Source organism: Malania oleifera, chromosome 3 (genome assembly GCF_029873635.1).
Source record: "Malania oleifera isolate guangnan ecotype guangnan chromosome 3, ASM2987363v1, whole genome shotgun sequence".
In the NCBI taxonomy this organism is placed as follows: Eukaryota; Viridiplantae; Streptophyta; class Magnoliopsida; order Santalales; family Ximeniaceae; genus Malania; species Malania oleifera.
In genome coordinates this window covers 101,153,030-101,172,523 of record NC_080419.1, presented here as the reverse complement: position 1 = coordinate 101,172,523, position 19,494 = coordinate 101,153,030, and the positions used below count along the sequence as shown (strand labels likewise).

At 37.1% G+C, this 19,494-nt stretch overlaps 1 protein-coding gene across 1 annotated transcript in view; it reads left to right on the top strand.

Annotated features, from left to right (window-relative positions):
- The window catches only part of LOC131151762 (CHD3-type chromatin-remodeling factor PICKLE-like), a 131,667-nt gene that overhangs the window by 2,315 nt on the left and 109,858 nt on the right, over window positions 1–19,494 (top strand). Inside the window, exon 2 of the mRNA XM_058103165.1 lies at window positions 15,191–15,340. Within this exon, the coding sequence (XP_057959148.1) occupies window positions 15,194–15,340 (147 nt within the window). The 5' untranslated portion in view covers window positions 15,191–15,193. The remainder of the gene's footprint in view (window positions 1–15,190; window positions 15,341–19,494) is intronic.

Sequence of the window (19,494 nt, the reverse complement as noted above, 5' to 3'; positions counted from 1 at the left end):
GGAAAGGACCCATGGCATGAGCATGGAGCTTTTTAAATGAATTTCTTGGTCAACGTTTAGGTCTTATGCGAACCATGATACTATCACCTACATTAAACTCTCTAGCTCTACGATGGACACTTGCAGCAAGTTTATAATCTGTATTACTAATAGCCAGTTTTCGGCCAATCCTAGCATGCAACACATGAATGTGATGAGCAAAATACTCAACAGGCTTAGAAATATGCGCATTTGGTGGAAATGGAACAAGATTAGTGGGTGCACAGGGTTTCTAACTGAATACACACTCAAAGGGACTTTGACTTGTGGACTAGTTCACAAAATTATTATAAGCAAACTCAATAGTAGGTAGAACCAAGTCCCAACTGCTTTATTTTTCTCCCACAACACACCTAAATAGGTCACCAAGACTAAGATTTGCGACCTCAATTTGACCATCAATTTGGAGGTGGCAAGCAGAAGAAAACAACAAGTGAGTCCCATACATTTTCCAAAGTGTCTTCCAAAAGTAGCTAGAGAACTTGAAATCCCTATCAAACACTATGGAGGTTGCCAACCCATGCAATTTGATAACCTCTTTGAAGAACAATTAGCTACATGAGATGCATTAAAGGTCTTATAACATGGAACGAAATGTGCCATCTTTGGGAATCTATCGACAACAACAAATACGGAATCATGTCCTCGACTATTTTGGGTAGTCCAACAACAAAATTCCTACTTAGGCGAGTTAGGTCTCGTGTGGCAATGGTAGAGGGGTATAAAGTCTAGTTTTGTGTCTTTAGATTTGGCTATCTGATAGGAGCGACATTGAGACACTATCCTAGCAACATCCCTCTTTAAGAAAGGCCAATAAAACCTATCCTCAACTAATGCATTGGTCTTATTCCTTCGTAGGTGACCTGCTAACCTTTTGGCATGCAATTCCCAAACTAAAAGATCTTTAAAAGAATTATCGGGAATGCATAACCTAATACCTCTAAACAAGTACCCTCACAGATGGTGAAATCCACAAAATCTCTACAATGGCCCTCACTTACCTCCTAAAACCCAAAAATAGGACTAGTAGAGTGCTTGTATTTTAAGCAATCAAACGTAATAACGTTGGCTTGTAAGATATGAAGAATAATTGCTACCCTATTGAAGCCATCAACCACTTTCTTTTCAAAACTAGAAGGATGCATAAGAACCAGTGTTTTGAAAGGCGTTTTCAGGGGGCGTTTTGGGAGAAAAACGCACCAAGGCGTATGTGCAAAGGCAAAACTCCACGAATGTGTACGCCTCAACCAAAAATCGACGCCTTTTTACGCCTCATATGAAATGCGTACGCCTTTCGATATCCTGGGTTAAAACACAATTTTATAAGTCCAAACCCAAAACACATTGAAAGTTGAAACTCTATCCTCCCTCTCTCTCTCACGAAGCTTCTTCTCCTCTGCTCTGTCGGTGAAGCCCGATGAAGCCTCTGCCCTCTCTTCGAAGCCTTGATGAAGCTTGGCGAAGCCACTGCTCTCTCTTGAAGCCTCGACGAAGCTTGACGAAGTGTCTGCTCTCTCTTGAAGCCTCTACTCTCTCTTATGCCTCGAAGAAGCCTCTGCTCGAAGCTTGAAGTTTGAAGCCTCGGCTCTCTCTTAAGCCTCAACGAAGCCTCTGCGCTTTCTCTCTCTCTCTCAACCTCTATCCGACGGGATATTATTTTTACAATCAACTAGAGTTGACTAAATGAATATTAAAAATTATTCCCATTTTCTCATAAAAGTTGGGTTCAAGGCTGGAGTTCAGCCGTCTCCCAAACAGCCCCTTAACAGCTGGAGAAATTTGTAATTTGGCTTTTTGTCATCTATTTGAAAACTCATGGCTTTTTTTTAATATTTAAAAATCATATTTTTATTTTTTTCTCCATTATTCTAACATTTTTATACTATATATAAATTTTTTTATTTATTAATTATTTTAAAAAATATAATCCCAAAATGCTTATGCCTCAACGCCTTGAGGCTTATGCCTTGCCTCGCAGAGGGTAAAATGCCTCGCTTTACGCCTTCGCCTTTTAGAACACTGATAAGAACAAAGGTGTACTCATTGAGGAACTCTAACCAATGAACATGCTTCAAACTCAATTTCTTCTGCAGCTCAGATATGGAAAAATAAGGTGGTTGGGAAAGAGTTCGAACTCTGGTAAAACTCTCAGATGCCAAAAGCATATATAGAACATACAATAAAGAGTACAAACTCTGGTAACAAGTAGTACCTCCAATGTTGGAGGGATCCCACTACAACATGACTCTTTATTGTATGTTCTATATCTGCTTTTGGCATTTGAGAGTTTTCCATTGAAAAATGCTATAGAATGCCCCTCCTGACTCAAGATCCACCTATATTTACCCTAGAGGCATCACAAACCACTTCAAAAACTCTATTGAGGTCTAGATGCCTAAGTACAAGTGCTTCAATCGTCTTTTGCTTGACCTCTCTAAAAGCTCTAGCAACTGATGGGGTCTAATGAAACTCTCCTTTCTTCATACACTTAGTGATAGTTTCCATGATAGTGGCAAAATGGTTTATGAATCCCTTGTAGAAACCAACGAGGCTATGAAAACTACGAACCTCAGTAATAGTCTTAGGTTCGGTCCACTTTCTAGAACTCTGACAACATGAAAAAACCAAAAGCTCTGTCCTTCTATCCCCTGGATAGATAGAGAACCTTTTATGGATCAATGACTACTCCTTGTGCGAGGGAGATCACAAAATCAAGAAAGAACATGCTAGACTGTAAGAAGCTACGCTTCTTGAGTTTAGCAAACAACTTTACTCCTTCAAGGTGACAAATACCTTATGAAGATGTATCATGTGCTCCTCCCTAGTTTTATTTTGGACTAGTATATCATCAAAGTAGACCACTAGGAATTTTCCTATGAATGGCTGCAGAACATGTGTCATAACCCTTATAAAAGTGCTGGGGGCATTAGAGAGTCCAAATGGCATGGCCAACTTCTCAAATAAATCATCCTAGATCTTAAAAGCCTTTCTCCACTCATCTCTTGGGCTAGTTCTAATTTGGTGGTATCGATTGCACAAGTTAATCTTGGAGTACCAATTAGAGCCAACTAACATGTCAAGCATATCCTTGAGTCTAGGGATAGGGAACCTATTCTTGATGGTGATTTTGTTGATATCTTTACCATCCACACACATCTTCCATGATCCATACTTTTTCGGAATTAGAAGAGCTGGTACAGCACAAGGATTAACGCAATGTCTCACAATGCCCTTGTTAAGGAGTACTCCTACTTGCCTATTGAAGTCAGAATGCTATTTGGGGTTCATCCTATGATGTGGCAAATTAGGTAATTGTGAACTTAGAATGAGCAACTCTCCTACCTCAGGTAGGTACTCACATGAAAACTCTTAATCCTTAGAAGGAATCACTTGAGCGCGATTGCTAAAATGCACTTGTTTTCGAAGCTCTCTTAGTCAAAAGCCCTATGATTAAGCAAGTGAATGCATCTTTGAACTAGGACTTGATGGGCTACCTTGTTCCTTAACTTAGGATTCGTGGGAGCGTGGTTGGTAGGGGTCAAGATGATAATCTTATCTTATCTTTGTGCGTAGTGTTTTCCCTACCATGATTGGTTACATCATGATCAAATAACCATGGTCGCTTTAATAGGACATATGCCACATCTATTGGGAGTATGCCACAATAGACCCTACTGATACAATCTCCCATTTATATGGGTACAAGACACCTATCGGTAAAGGTAGATTACCAATTCACCTTAAAAGGATGAGAGTGTGGCTCTCCCTGAAGGCTCAATCATCCTTGAGCAGCTTGGAGGTCACATTCATGCTACTACTCTATCAATAACTAACGTGCATGTCTCATCTCCACAAGGAACAAAAGGGTGAAAATTAATGGTCCATTCCATGTCTTACTATCCATTGTAGTGGATAAGGCACACCTAACCACACTAACAAGGTGGTCATCCTCCTTAAAATCATCAACAGGCTCACCCTCATCTCGAGTATTTAACAGCATCTACAACCCGATCCTCACAATCAGGCAGATCATTAGTTTCACGCTCTAAAGCTAAGGTTTATTGGGGACAATAGGTAGCAATATGACCTCTAGCGTGCCAATGATGACACTGCACAGGTGAGCTACTAGCCTAAGGAATACTAAGTCCACTAGAGCAAATAACATCATGTTATTCTATTATCTTTGCAAATCTCTCTTTAGGGGTAGATTGAGGGATGCTAGGCCTAGATTGAGGAAAGAATTTGGAACGACGAGACTCATTCACCTGAGATGAAGACCTACGGGAGTTCTACAAGTAATTTTCGGTGGCAAGAACTTTCTAATAAGCTGCCTCTAAGGACCTTGGTGAGGACAATTCAGCCTCTCACCTAACATTCTCCTTAAGACCATTCACAAACCTAGCCATAGTGTGAGGTGTGACCTTAGCAATTTCATTCCCAAGCTCCTCAAATCAATCAATATAGTTGTCTATGGTAGTGGTTTGTTTATGATCCAAAAGCTCATTGAACAACTAGTTCTTAAAGGATGGAGGGATGTACTTTTCTTTCTTTCAATCGTTGTCTCATCGCTTCCCATCGAGTAATAGGAAGATCACCCAACTGTTCGAGGGTTTGTTGCACAGTTTGCCAATACTTCTTTGTTGGTCCCTTACAAGTTTCATCTTGGCAAACCGAACTTTATCCTCACCCTATATGCGGTACCCCTTAAAGAAATCATCCATCTCCATTACCCCAATCTAAGAAGGAGCTCGGGTCTAATTTCCCATCATAGGCACGTACATCTACCTTGACTTTTTTGTAGCTTCTCCATAGCCCTCCGAACCTTGCCATAGTCCTCCCAACCTTGCCTAGGGAATGTGGAACATGCATAGGGTTAGCTTGGTACACTACAACATTAAACTCCTCAAAGTTACCTTTCTTAAACAAAGACTCTAGATTTTCTTTAGGCTGGAGGTGCTGAACTAGCCTACCGGTTTGTTTGGAGCTTGCCTCATATTGTTAGGTGCTAGAGGAACTCCTGGAGTAGGAAGAATACCTTGGGCTAACCCTACTAAATATGGAGACTCATTAGGGTGCCTAACTGATGGTTCTATGTCTTCTACAATAGGGCTTTTACCTAATATCTTCATGACTTGGTCAAATTGTTGTGCGAGGTATTTAAATTTTTAGTCCATGGACTCCCAAAGAGTGTCTAATCAGATAGGCAAGGATTGGATATCATTTGGTGCAAGTTCAGTGGGACTGGTTTCAATGTTTTTGTTGGCAACCATAGTTAATGCAATATGGAGCATATATTACTGAAGAAGACTAACCTTGGCAACAAGTACTATGAATCCTAAAAATTACTACAATGCACATGCATGAAGCGATGGAATGTAATGCATATGAATTGACCTGTTCTCACATGACATGGCAACAAGGAATGAACTAGGTATGGGTATGAACAAGGATTCAAATGATGAATAAACTAGGGAAATTTACAGGACAAAGGGCAGTTTGTTTCTTTTCTTTTCTCTCTCTCTCTCTTTTTTTGTTTTTTTCAAATGGTAACAAAAAACTTGGAATTATGCAATTTCAAATTGGGTTGGCCATTAATTTCGCATGGTAAGTCAAGCAACTTCTTAACCCCTTTTCTTAGATCCTAAAAAAACAGCCTTTGAACAGCAGCTGGGCCTCAATCTGAATGCTGCCAAGGCTTCAAAACTTGAGAATTTACTTTGGCAGTCCAAGATAAGGTTGAATTTGACCTTATAAATGTGAATCTAGCTTGATAATTCAATTTTCACTCAGCAAACTTAAAAATATCAGGAGAAAATCCAAATTCTTGAATCTGGAAGCAATTTCTCGCCTGTCTGGGCAAAGCGAGGGAATCCAATAGCTTCACCATGTGTGACTGGTATGTGGAGTGCGTGATCCACAGGTGATGGGACTCTAATGATGTTGTTCTAGCTGGTGGTCGATTGGGTGGTGGGGATTCTGGTGAGAGTGTATGTGTATCAAGAACTACAACAACAACAATAAAAAAACCAAGCCTTAAGTCCCACTAGATGGGGTTGGTTACATGAATCCTCTTGCCAATTTATGTGATCATGGACAATTTCTTTCAATAAATTTAGGGCTGTTAAATGTTTACTATCTCATTCCAAGTTATTTTATGTGTACGTCTACCTCTACCCCTTTAGACTACCCCTCACAATTACTAACTCATTCTTCTTCACTGGCACATTATGTGGCCTATCTTGCAAGTGCCCAAACCATCTGAGTCGGCCCTCCCTTATCTTCTATAGGAGCTATGCCTAACTTACTATGAATATGTTCATTTTTTTAATTTGTCTATGTTATACCATTCATTCATCTAAGCATTTTCATCTCGACAACTTTCATTTTTTGGATATGTTGTTTTTTAGTTGTCCAACATCCTAATCCATATAGCATAGCTGGTCCTATAGCGGTCCTATAAAATTTACCTTTTAATTTTATGGGTATTCTATGATCACAAAGCACACTTGAAATACTTCTCCATTTTACCCAAACTACTTTAACTCTATGCATTATATCCTCTTCAATTTCTCCTTCAGCTTGCATAATAGATCTAAGACATCGAAATCTACAAGTGCTATTTATTTCTACATCATCAAGTTTAACTTTGTCTCCAATATTCGTCCTAGTATTATTGAAATTACATTTCATATATTCTGTCTTAGTTCTACTTATCCTAAAGCCTCTAGATTCTAAAGCTTTTCTTCATAACTTAGCCTTTACTCCACCCCTAGTTTCATCAATCAATACAATATCATCTACAAACAACATACTCTATGGAGCCTCATTTTGGATACTCCCAGTCAGTTGATCCATTAATAAAGCAAAAAAGATAAGGGCTCAAAGAAGATCCTTGATGCACACCTATTGTGATTGGAAATTCTCTAGTCTCTCCACCAATAATACTTACACTAGTCATTACTCCATCGTATCAAGAAAATATAGGAAATGAGAGATTCAGTGGGGCAGTCGTCTGGGGTAGCTTCAGGTGGTGTGTGGGGCGACAACCCTTGTCAGATGGAGGTGATATTGCAGGGGAGGGGGTCTCGATGATGTTTGATTTTGGTGGTGAAGGAGGTGTTGTGATTTGCTTTGTGGGAATTAGGGTTTCAAGTTCAGAGGGCATGGCCGTAACTTTCAGAAAAGTTGCAAATGAACAATGCTTGAAATTTCTGCAATTTCTGACTTCAAATGGCTGCGTGGTGATTGTGGTTTTCTTTGATGCCAATTTGATGAACGACAAGTAATAGAATCTAGATATAGAGAGAGAATTCAGGGATAGGAAGAAGACGAAGAAGCTGCAGCAGGAGGAGGACAGAACCAGAACAGAGATGGGGAGGAGGAAGAAGAAAGAAGAAGAAGGAAGAAGAAGAAGCCTGCAGGAGTGAGAGAGACAGAGAGAGGGAAATTGCACCAATTGGATTGAAACAAATAACCGTACATCAACTTGCATGTCCAGCACTTAAACTACTACTACAACCAACACATATGTTCAAAAATAAACCAACTAAACACATTGTTACAAAATACTAAAGGAAGTCACTGAAAAATATGAAGGGGTCCTTCATACAAACGCTACTTCCTAAACCTTCTTAAACCCATACCTAAAATATGTGTACTGAATGGGTGACCTAGGGGATGTAGATGGTCCTCCATCACAAAGTCAACAATATTTTTGGTAAATCATATATTTTACACGTGTTGCGTGTGCATGTGTGTGCCATGTAAGTAAAGCATTGAGTAGGAATCTATTCTAGTTGATTAGACAAACAGAAGCATGGTGCTTCCTTATATTCACTATGTACTAGTTGTCAGCACACACTGTGTCTGCACTCCACATTTTTAAAGCGGCATCCCCGAGCCATGAGGCTCCCCTTTACGAGGGTAAGGGGAGAGTCGTCACAGTGTACACAGCCTTACCCGTACTTTTATGCAAAGAGGCTGCTTCCTTGGACTTGAACCCATGACAACCGGTGACAAAGGAGCAACCTTACTGTTGATCGAAGGTCCACCCTCTCCACATTTTTAAATTTACTAAATTTTAGGAGATGATGAGAGTTGAGCAGATAGTGGGGAGTTATAAAGATTTTTTTTTTAATAAAAATTTAAAATTGCAGTTATTTTGTTAGATTACTTATATACCCATGATTTATGAATATTTTAATTAAAAATAACTTGTAATGTTTTGGGAATTTTAGGAAGAATGAGGGAAAAATATGTAGGTTGAAAACTGCTCCTCATCTCTTAATTAATAGTATAGATAGATGACTGCTGCAAATTTGATAATGCATATTTCATGTGTTGAGGATACATGATTCCTTTTCTCCTTCCTGATACTATTTATGCCTACTTTTACTTTGGTTTTCTAAATAATGTGGTAATTGGAGTTCTTTTCAATTTAGTTTTGTCCTTGTTATCTGAAAATCACTCTGTATTGGTAAATATGTATATTGAATTTTGAGGACAAAATCATTTCTTGTTTAATTTTTGCATGCCTGTTATCTTCTCTATCTCTACCTCTACCTCTTCATCTACTTTGTGTGGTGATGATCTTATGATTTGCTCTAAGTCTCTTCTTTGTCATTGTTATTGTCCCTTTTTTCTTTGATGGCACAAATTGATATTTTTTTTGAGAAATTAAACAGCAACAGCATACCACACATTTTCAATCCGAGGAAAAGGAAAATCTGTAGTCCTCAATCCAAATTGAACTATATTTCTTAAGAAAATGTAGGCTTGGCCATGGAATAAGGCACTTGGTTTATGTTTCTGCTTGCATCGTCACTATTGAACCTCCTGCAATCGTTGGCAAACACCTTGATATCTTAAACTGGAGGCGGTGGGAGACAGTTTCAGAGGAGCATTCACAGTTGTGACAATTCGGGGACCTGTCAGAGACATGTCATGTTCCTTATTTTAACCTGCAACTTGTAATTTGATGAATATATCAATTTGGATGATCAAATTTTTTTAGTGGCACTCTACAGCTTGTATATGAAATTTAGTTATAGGTTTTATGACAAACTCACTAGTGGTTCTAAGCATCCAAAAACTAGAAAAAAATATTTTTTCCATATGGACCCATGCTCATTTCCCTTTTTTGCTTGTGCTTCCCAAATGAGACAAATTTCTTTATCTTACACCTCATATGAAGGAGGTATTCAAGGGTAAATTTTAAAAAATAACTTGGCAGTTCCAACTCATGCAATAAAAATGTTATACAAGTTACCTTTGAAACTTCTGGTCTGCCCACTTACACTTGGATGAACTGTTTATGTGCAGTGAAATATAAAATTTTCAAAGTTTTTACCTAGGATTTAGAAATATATTGGAAAAGCTAGGGAAATGGTTTGAAAATGTGAGAAAACATCATTATTCCCTGATGCATACAAGTAGACAGCTTTATTTACAAATATGAGCATGATGTTCCATTTGTAATTGAGTGTGTTGTGGGCCTGCACATGAACACTCATATCTGAACTTCTCAAGGTACTGGTCTGGAAGTGGAGGAAGATGTTTATTCAAATGGATGTAGCCTGGTTTTGTGAATTCAATCCAGTGTAAATAACAATTGTCGTTTCTATGTAGCTAAAACTTTGTATAAATAATAAATATAATAGTAACTGTTTAAAATCATTTGAATTTTAGTGATAATAAATTTATACTCTTATTGCTCATGTATATGTGTACACGTAATGTATGTAATATATATTCATGCATACATAAAAAATTTTGAACTGTATAGTTGTCAAGGTTCATAATCAGGTTCATGTAAAATATTATGGGCTCAACCCTTTCACAGATAATTTAGGATCAGATCTGTAGAGACCAAAAATGTCGTCCATCATAATGAATGGATCCTAGACAGCAGGGTTTGTGGCCAACAGCCCAACACATTCAACAAGGAGGGTTCTTTTTCATTTTTAGCTTCTTTACAATGTTCTACTTTTGATTCAGCAGAATCAACTCTTCCAACAAAATATTTGAGCTTACAATGCCAATAATAGGAACCATGAACTTGACCAAAACACGAAGTTGACATATTGGGTTAATAATTGATGTGAAAGAATTATAATTAAATGCATCAGATTTGGCTTTGGATAAGGATTTGAAACATCTTTAAGACCTGATTTTCGTTTTTTAAGGTAATAAACTGTCCGAACTATGGATGAGCGCAAAACTTCAAAGAAAAATTGTTGGAAGGTTGGAATAGAACCTAAATCCCAACTACTTTGTGATTTGGTTGGCATATGTAAATGTCCCAAGAATATGGTTTTTTTTTTTTTTTGATATTTTGTAGAGGTGTTTTTGAATGGTTCTTTGATCAGAGTGAGCTCAAATGTCCATCAAGATGACTTTTGTTTGTCATTCTGTTCGGTAGATACTATGGGCTACAGATTCAAAAAAATGGAACAACACCCAACCCCTTATATGGAAAAAAAATAAAATGTAATACTCACTGCAAGGGGCATATGAAAATTGAACTTGGTCTATGAGTCTGAAATTGAATATGTTGAAGCAGCGAGCATAAGCTTTTAACTCTGTGATTGATGCACTTATGCTTGTTACTTGGCTTTTTTGAGACACTTAAATTGGGTCTGGGCTCCGGTTCCATGATAGGGTGTCTTGGGATGCATGATATATGCGGCCTTCCTCTACATTTGGAGAGGTTGTCCTTTTGACTTGAACCTCTGATGTTTCACAACACCATTTCCAGCAGGTCAAGGTTCGCTTTCTTAAGAAAAGAGACTTATTTAATGTTTCACCAAAATATTTAAAAATTGAAAAAAGAAGATTCATGAATGGTGTGTGCATTCCTATGCTACATATGGAGAGATGTTGATTATAGTGCTTGAATTTGGCAAGAAACATCCTCTTATGTTAAGTAATAATGAACATACTTTATACTACATCAGGGTGCATCCCAAATTGAATAATTCCGTGGTGTATGTATGGAGAGAGGGCAGGCCTTGAATAAATGTTAAGGTTGCTTCTTTGTGGCCGCTTTGGTTATCGGTTTGGGTGCAAGGAAACAGCCTCTCTGCATAAAAGCAGGGGTAAGGCTGCATACACTGTGATGACCCTCCCCCTACCCTTGCAAGGTGGGGAGCCATGTGGGCCGTGGACGCCCTTTTGTGTGTGTGTGGAGAAGACTAGAGATTATTCTGTATCTAGTGTCTGATTTGTTTGCATAACCTGTTGCGTGCATGATATTGCGTGTTAAATTTGAGAGTAACTACTCAGTGAATAAGAAGAACGAGTTCAGATTATGCAATATTTTTATTTTAATCAAAGTTACTTTATTGTTATCTTTTGATATGGGACTGAATGCTTGTGGGTCATTGATTTGCCTTGCTGAATAAGAAAACATATTTTTATCACAAAATGCTGCTTGTTGTAGTGCGATTTTAATGTTGTTCTCACTTTACATGCCAATAGTAGTACACCTTGTTGCATATAGAGCAAAATAATTGAAATCTTGGCCAGATTTAATGTCTTCATTGCAAATATCATTCCAAATTTGTAAATATGGATTTAATATTCTGTATGAATGGTCTTGATAGCATTAGTATTTGAATGATGAGCTTTCGTTTGGTACTCTTAACTATAAGCATAGGTTCTATGGTAGGTGCTCCTTTACTATAAATGTTGCAATGGCTCAAGCCACGGTCTAATGTTCAAAGCCTTTGAAGATTCTTCACGTTGAATGGTGAATTATTGTTGGATTATAAAACTTCCAAGTTCCAAAAAAAGTGAAAATAAAAATGATTTATCTCATCGTCCCTCATACTAATCTTTTTGATTATTTTTTATGAATTTCAATCAACTTATGTAAATAGCATGTACATTGAATTTTATATTGGTTTTAGAGTTTGTTCATTGGAATTTTTTTTTTTGGTTTTCAGGTCATCTTTGCTATTGTTTATAGTATTTTATTTATTTTTTTATTTTCCCTTTATGCTTGAGGAATCATTGTCTTATGTATTCTCCTTTCCGTTCTAATAAATATACTTTTTCTATTAAAAAAGGCAGGAAAATTGTGTGTGTGTGTGTGTTTTTTTTTTTTTCAATTTCATTATTTTTTGAGCATAAATGCAGCTAATGTTGGAATGTAATTTAAAAAATGAAATTCGGAATGTAATTTTCAAAAGATGTATGTTGCTTTATATTAAGCCCTAATCTTGAATATGTTTGACCAAAAGGAAATAGTTATCTTATTCTAGTGAAAGCAATAGATTTCATTTGATTCACATCAATGAACAAAGCAATATGAGCTCCACATCTAAGTTAACCCAAATGAAAAACTGTAAAAAAGGAAAAAAAAACTAAAAAAATTGAATTAGATGAATCATACGCTTGAAACTAAGGTCTAGCTTGATTTGTAGAATGGAACACGGTGGAAATGGAAATGGAATTAAAAATTGAATAAAAAAAATTAAAAAATCAAGTGATGAACTCAATTCAGTTCCATCCAACTCTATTCCATTCCTCTGTATCTAACATATAGAAGGTCTCTAAGCAATAAGGTAGGAGACATTTTGAATGGGATTGAAAAACCTATTTACTGGCAACTTTTCTGGGGTAAATATTGTGTCACGTTCATATTCATGGCCATTGATGGCCTATATGTCAATGGGCTAGGGAACTCTTGATACTGGAGATGGTAGCCATTACAGGTTTGGGCTACTGTATTACCTACTATTTTGTCCTTCCACCCAATTCCAAACATTTTATGTCAAATTTGGAAGATTAACCACTCGGCTGCACCTCTTGGTATGGTAGGATGTAGGCCGGTGATCTGATCTTTGAAGGAGTTTTTAGCCATTGAATTTAACTTTTAATTTAAAGTTTGCCTTTATAAATATCTGCATTTGTTTAAGATTTTAATTATAATTTATGTGTTTGTGGGAAAATGGCCAAATTTAAGCATTCATTAACCTTGTTGAACTTTGAAAATGTTCTATGTACTGTTAATGCTAGTTCTTTATCTCTGCTTCTGCTTCACATGGGTTATTAAAGAGTTAATGAAATAAATTTTTATAGGTGAATTTTATTGGATGTTGAATTTTTGTTGTTATAATCAAAGTAAAAGGGAGTTAATTTATCCTTTTTAGCGAGGATAAATATTTAATAAAAATTAATTTAGCAATAGAAGGTAGCCTTAAAACCAAAGTGAATGGAGAAAAGGGATCCATTTGGTTAACACTAAATAGTTCGGATGGAGGCTTAGCTGTTACCATATGTAGACAAGGATAGTTGATGCAGTTTAAAAGTGGGGAAAAATTAATATGCTATATTGTCATGCTGTAGAAAGCATCAAATGCTGTTCAATATCTTTCATTTACTTGCCTAGATTGTGATTGTATTATTTTGTTTTGAAACATGCATTTGATAAGCTAATTGGAAGAAAGGACAAAAGCAGTTAATATTATCCAAGAAGGCTGTCATTATTTATTTTTAGTGCTACTAAGTACAAATGTTTTATCCTGGCCCTTTGCAATGTTGGTGAAGCCCTTATCTCCGTGAGCATACATTCATAATGTGTATATTAATTACATGAGCATGTTCTTAAAATAAAGGGGGATTGTTTAGGTAATACAACCATGCATATGTTGGGTGTAAGTTATTGCAATTATGATGATTTAAGATTGCTACATTTATGTCATGGGCCATGCTCTTGCAGAATGTATATTATTCGATTCTTTTCAAAAAGAATGTTTAGTTTGTTGCTGTCAATCAATTGTGCTTGTAGCAGTGCAAAGGATTTTATTTCAAATTTAGGCTGATTTTATTGAGAATGCTTGTGAAATTCCATTATTTTCCTGAGAAGTTGTCATTGCTTAATTCAAACTGGTTAAACTACTTTACATGAAAACTTAAGCTATTAGGTTGTGGGCCAACGATGTATACCAAACCTTAACATTCCCCCACATGTGCAGCCTGATTGCACGTCGAGAGAGAAAAAAAATGACAGATAACACCCATTGTAGGGAATAAGATAATATTTAACAAACAAGAAATGTGGGCACCAAGACTAGAACCGAAGACCCCTAGCAACCATGGCTCTGATACTATGTTAGATTACCACTTGCCTAAAAGCTTAAGCTATTAGGTTGTGGGCAAACAATGTATATCAAGCCTTAACAAAACTCTTCAAAGATTAGTATATTTATGGATAAAATGATAAAAGTCATGCCATTCATATAATAGCAATTAAATTTTTTTCCTAAATTATTGCCTTGCCTAGAATGTGCAGGAGGAAAATCCCCTCCCATAAACCCTTTGAAAAAAAGGAGCAACCCAGGCGGCACTGCTGGTTGTTGCTTCTCTTGAGGGTTGTTTGTTTTGGGGATGGGGTTTGGGGCATTTCTCTCCTTGTGTACATTGCTAAAAGACTTTCATTTCTGCCCATTGCAATTACTGTCTGTGGACAATAAAGGAAATAATCACTCATATGCTTAACATCTTGTTTATATAATTGGCATGTGGGTCTTCCAACAAGAGTATGCTTGTTTCAGTAAATGGTTTGAAAAGTTGAGGTGGCAGTGGAGATCCAGCGAGCTATATTAATTTCTATCACTTGCTAAAGAAGATTTGCGTTGAACCTTTGGCTCATGCTGTGGAAGATTTTTTGCATAAGCTCTGATATTGCATAAACACTTGAGGTTTTTATTTGTTTTATATTTGAAGATGCAGTTAGGTCAAGTTATTACTCATTTTGCTATTATCTTCCTCCTGTAATTTTTGTGCAAAGGCAGCGTGGGGGAAACAGGAAATAGATGATTTCCCCTGAAGTTTGGGAAAATGTTTGTGATTGACCTTGGTGAGAAAAAGGTTGTGTTGTGCTGTCCAACTACTTATATTTGGTGTCATATAGTTCATGGTTAAGGTTTCATCCCCAATTTTGTTAAACTTTCTCACATAAAATTATGCATTTCTGCTCCCTCCCTTTTCCCTCCCACTCAAACAAAAGGGGAAAAAACTAATTGCAAATGGTGCTCTTGTTTCTTGAGCTGGTTGTTTTGATAGAAACTTCAAAGAAATATTTTACCATTCTTGACTTATTAATTAAAGAGTCCTATGAAGCTTATCCTTTTTGTGTTTCTTGCAGGTTATGAGTAGTTTAGTTGAGAGGCTTCGCGTAAGGTCGGATAGAAGGCCGATTTATAATATAGATGAATCGGATGACGAAGCGGATTTTGTGCATGGAAAAATTGGGAACACAAAGGAAAAGATTGAAAGGATAGTCAGGACTGATGCGGTCTGTTGTCTCTTATTCAATCTCTAACTACTGAAAATATTCTAGCACCTTCTTTACTTATTTTATAGCTAGCCATTGAAAAATATTCTTTCTGTTTATAAAATATGGCTTTCAATTTTTAGACTTATTTAATGTTTCTTTTCATTAGTTTTGATGCATTTTAGGATGAAATTGTGAAACTAACCTTGTGCACACACATTCCCACCTTTCTTACAAAAGATAAAATGTTGGCCAAAAGAAAGAAAAGCTGTGGTCCAGTGCAAATTCAGCTGTTGAGTCCTATGCTAGGTGAGATTAGGTCCCATCAAAGTTGCTCGTCTTGTTCTTGATATTGTACCATCGCTTTCCATTTAATGCTTCAAAATTCTGATAAAGTTAAACATCCCGGTAAGATTTTTTCTTTGGTCTCACCAAAATAAAAATGCACTTTCCTAGAGGTTGTAAATATGGTGAGGTGTGCTCCACCTAGTGTTGGTTAATCCAAACAACTTTTGCCAAATGATCTTACTTGTATGGTGGTGGAGAAACAAATGGTCCTCAGGGTTGCTCATTTTTTAAGCATGAGGATGTGGAGATGGGGATTTATCAGGTCTCTTTTTTTGAGGCAAATCAAGAGCATTGACCTTACCATTAATTGCTTTCCAAGCGAAAGCTTTAACATTGGATGCACCCTGTTAATGCCAGATTAATCTAGAGTAAAGTGTCCCCATGGCTTGCTGAGTCGCAGAATACATTCAAGCAAAATTGAAGTTAAAGCTTGATATACATTGTTGGCCACAACCTAACAGCTTAAGCTTTTAAGTGAAATGGTAATCTAACATGGTATCAGAGCTAGTTACTAGGCGGTCCTGGGTTCTAGTCTCATTGCTGACGTTTATTATCTGGTGTTTAAAAAATTATTGTATTCCCTGTAATGGGTGCTATTGTTGTGTGTTTGTCTCTCCACGTGCCATCAGGCTGCATGGCGGGGGAGTGTTAAAGCTTGGTATACATTGTTGGCTCACAACCTAAAAGCTTAAGCTTTTAGGTGAAGTGGTAATCTAACATGCACCAATTATATGCAGTAGGTTTAGATGGCTCAACAGACCTATTTGTAATCAAATTGAATGCATATACTTCCAAGATTGGTCCTATCATCATCAAATACCATGGGTACAATTTGAATTTTTTAAAAAATCATAGCTTTTTTGGCTGTGAAATATTCCTTCCTCCAATCTGCAAGACTGGGATGAGTAATTTGGCTAAACTATAGCATTTTTATATTTCATTTTTTTTTTTTCAAATGTTCTTTAATGATATCTCTTTGTGGTTGTAGTATGTTGGTATTTGTGGTGGAGAGAAGTGGTAGGAGGTGCAGTGGCGTTTGTATTTTGCTGAGTTTATTTTATGCACCGAAAATATTGATGGAATCATTAGCTGGTCTATTTTAAATAATGAGTTTTTTTCTTTTTTTTTTTCTTCTAGTTTTTCTATGTTCTAATGATCTTGGATATTCAATAATTTATTAGATTATAGGGATTGATGGCTCTAAAACTCTCTCTCGCTCTCTTAATGTTTGTCCATGCCTCCATGGTGGTGTGCTCGGGTTGTTATGAAAATCAGTACAGAGTGGAGGCAAGTCCTTTGATCTGAGAGTGGAGAAGATTGGAGTAGATTATGTTTTTATTTTAAAGAGGCTGGGCCTTGGATCAACGGTAAGATTGCTCCTTTGTGACCAGTTGGTTATGGGTTCGAGTTCAAGAAAATAGTTTCTTTGCATAAAAATAAGGGTAAGACTGCATACACTGTGATGACCCTCCCCTTACCCTCGCGAAGCGGGGAGCCTTATGGCCCAGGGACGCCCTTTTTTTTTAGAGGAATCCTTGAGTAGGTTGGTGGATTAGTGTTCCCTAGGTGGTGGGGCTGATTATTGGAGTGTCTTGTCTACCTTTGTTTGTTTGAAGTTTGAACAGATTCGTTTGTTGGGAATATTTTGCCAAGTTTTTTTACTGAGTGATTCACCCACCAATGAGGGATGGTAGATTTTTTAATCGAGGTGGAACATAAGAGGGAAAAGATTCTGTGTTTAGTTCTGGGTGTCTGAAGAGTTTCCAATCCAATGGAGAGGTTTCGTTTGTTGGGAATATTTTGCCAAGTTTTTTTACTGAGTGATTCACCCACCAATGAGGGATGGTAGATTTTTTAATCGAGGTGGAGCATAAGAGGGAAAAGATTCTGTGTTTAGTTCTGGGTGTCTGAAGAGTTTCCAATCCAATGGAGAGGTTTACTTGTGGCATTGCAGATTTGTGCGGTTGCTTGAGGAATCTTATAAGACAAGGGTCCCAGTGCAGCAGGGTAGGAGATAACGACCGTGAAAAGAAGAATTTGCTGGAACAATGGGGTAAGGGATTTGATCAGGCACTATCTTCAGATAATGGTGACTGATGCTTCAATTTTGGTGGTTCTTGTCTGTTCAATGTGCAGCTAACTCCGTTGCTGAAGAGCTTGGGTGGCCAGGTTTTCTTGGTTCTGTGGAGATGGGGGGAGGTGAGTTATGTGGTTTTAAGCTTGTAACTATGATTTTGTGGAGTGAGCTTGGTATTTTTAATATTTCTTTAGATATGGACCAGCTTTTGGTAGACTTAATTTGCAGTAACTCAAGCCCCTCAGTCTGCTGGTTGTTGGGATATATTTGAATGCAAAGCTTGAAGTTTAAGTTCTAACAGGTCCAAAGGCCTAAAGTGATGTTTAAATCGAGGGAATTTTCTCATGATTCTCAAGGGTCAGCTGGCACAGACTGCCTGAAAGGATAGGCTTATATCTTGTTCCACATTTATCTCAAACTAATCTGCTACCAGATCTTCAGTACAATTGGGACAGGGGAAGAGGTGTGATGGTTTCGTCTCCAGCTCAGGTGAATGCTTCCTCTCTGGTGAAAGGTAATATTGACGGTAAGAAGGATTCTGATTTTTATCTGTAACATCCACTTATAAGGAGATTTTGAACACTGTGTTTTGCATTCGAGTCAGCAATTAGTACCAATAATGGACCAATTGCAGCTACTAGTTAGTTTAGTGGAACCAAAGGTGAAGTATAATGTTTAATGAATGTGGGGAACCGTGATAGAAATCATGCATTTGGCGGGGTCTAACAATGTTTATAATTATCGCAAGGCTGTGCAGGTGGGTTTTGACTTGTACATAGCTTTGGAGGGTAAAGAACTTAATGCAGAGCAGGGTAATTCAAAAAATTTTAACAAGAAATAATAATGGTAGTTTTTCTATCATGGAGCGCTAGATTATTTAGTGGGACTTAAGGTTTGGTTTTGTTGTTGTTGTTGTTGTATTCTGGGGAAAAGGATTGTGAGGGTAATTTATTAATGAGAAATAAAAATTGGGGCAATGAGTCTGAGCTGGAGAATGATTTTGCATGTGATGGTAAACTATTATTGAATGAATATCATAAGCAGCGCATGCGTGAATTAAATTTTGTAGGTGGTGCTTACAATTCATTTTGGTCTCCTTTGGATGGTTTGGACAGTGTTCATAATTTTGAGGTTGGTGGCTGGGTATTGAATTTTAAAGCACCTCCATTTAAAGGGGATGGTATTTTCCCACTCCAGTCTCTCCGGAGAGAAGGGTTGATGGCTTTGTTCAACTTCAAAGCATCTCCATTTAAAAGGGATGGCATTTTTCCCCTCCACTCTCTGCTGAGAGGAGGAGGTCAGCAAGAATGTTGAAGCTTTAACAATTGATGGGTAAGATGGGATTGTGGTTTTGAGAGTGGTAAGAATAAGTTTAAAATGGTTATTGCGAGTTAACTAATTTAAAGTGTTTGATTGTTTATGATGGCAAGGGATTGAAAAAGGTTATTTATTTATTTTTTTAAATGATGTAGTTGTGGGTTTTTTTTTTGGATTAGATTATTTATTTACTTTGTTCTTTGAGTTATTACTTTTTTCTTTTTTTTGTTTGGAGGGCAACTTATTCTCCATTTGATTTTGTTTCTCTGTTCTGTTTCATAATAATTTCTTTTGCTAAAAAAAATTCTTGGATATTCTATTTTGATTGTGAGGCCAATGAAGATTGATTTTAAAGTTAATTAAATCCGTAAGTCTTTGTGGGAAATCTAGGACCATGAGGTATGGAGGTATTCTTTGTGATAATTAGACTTCT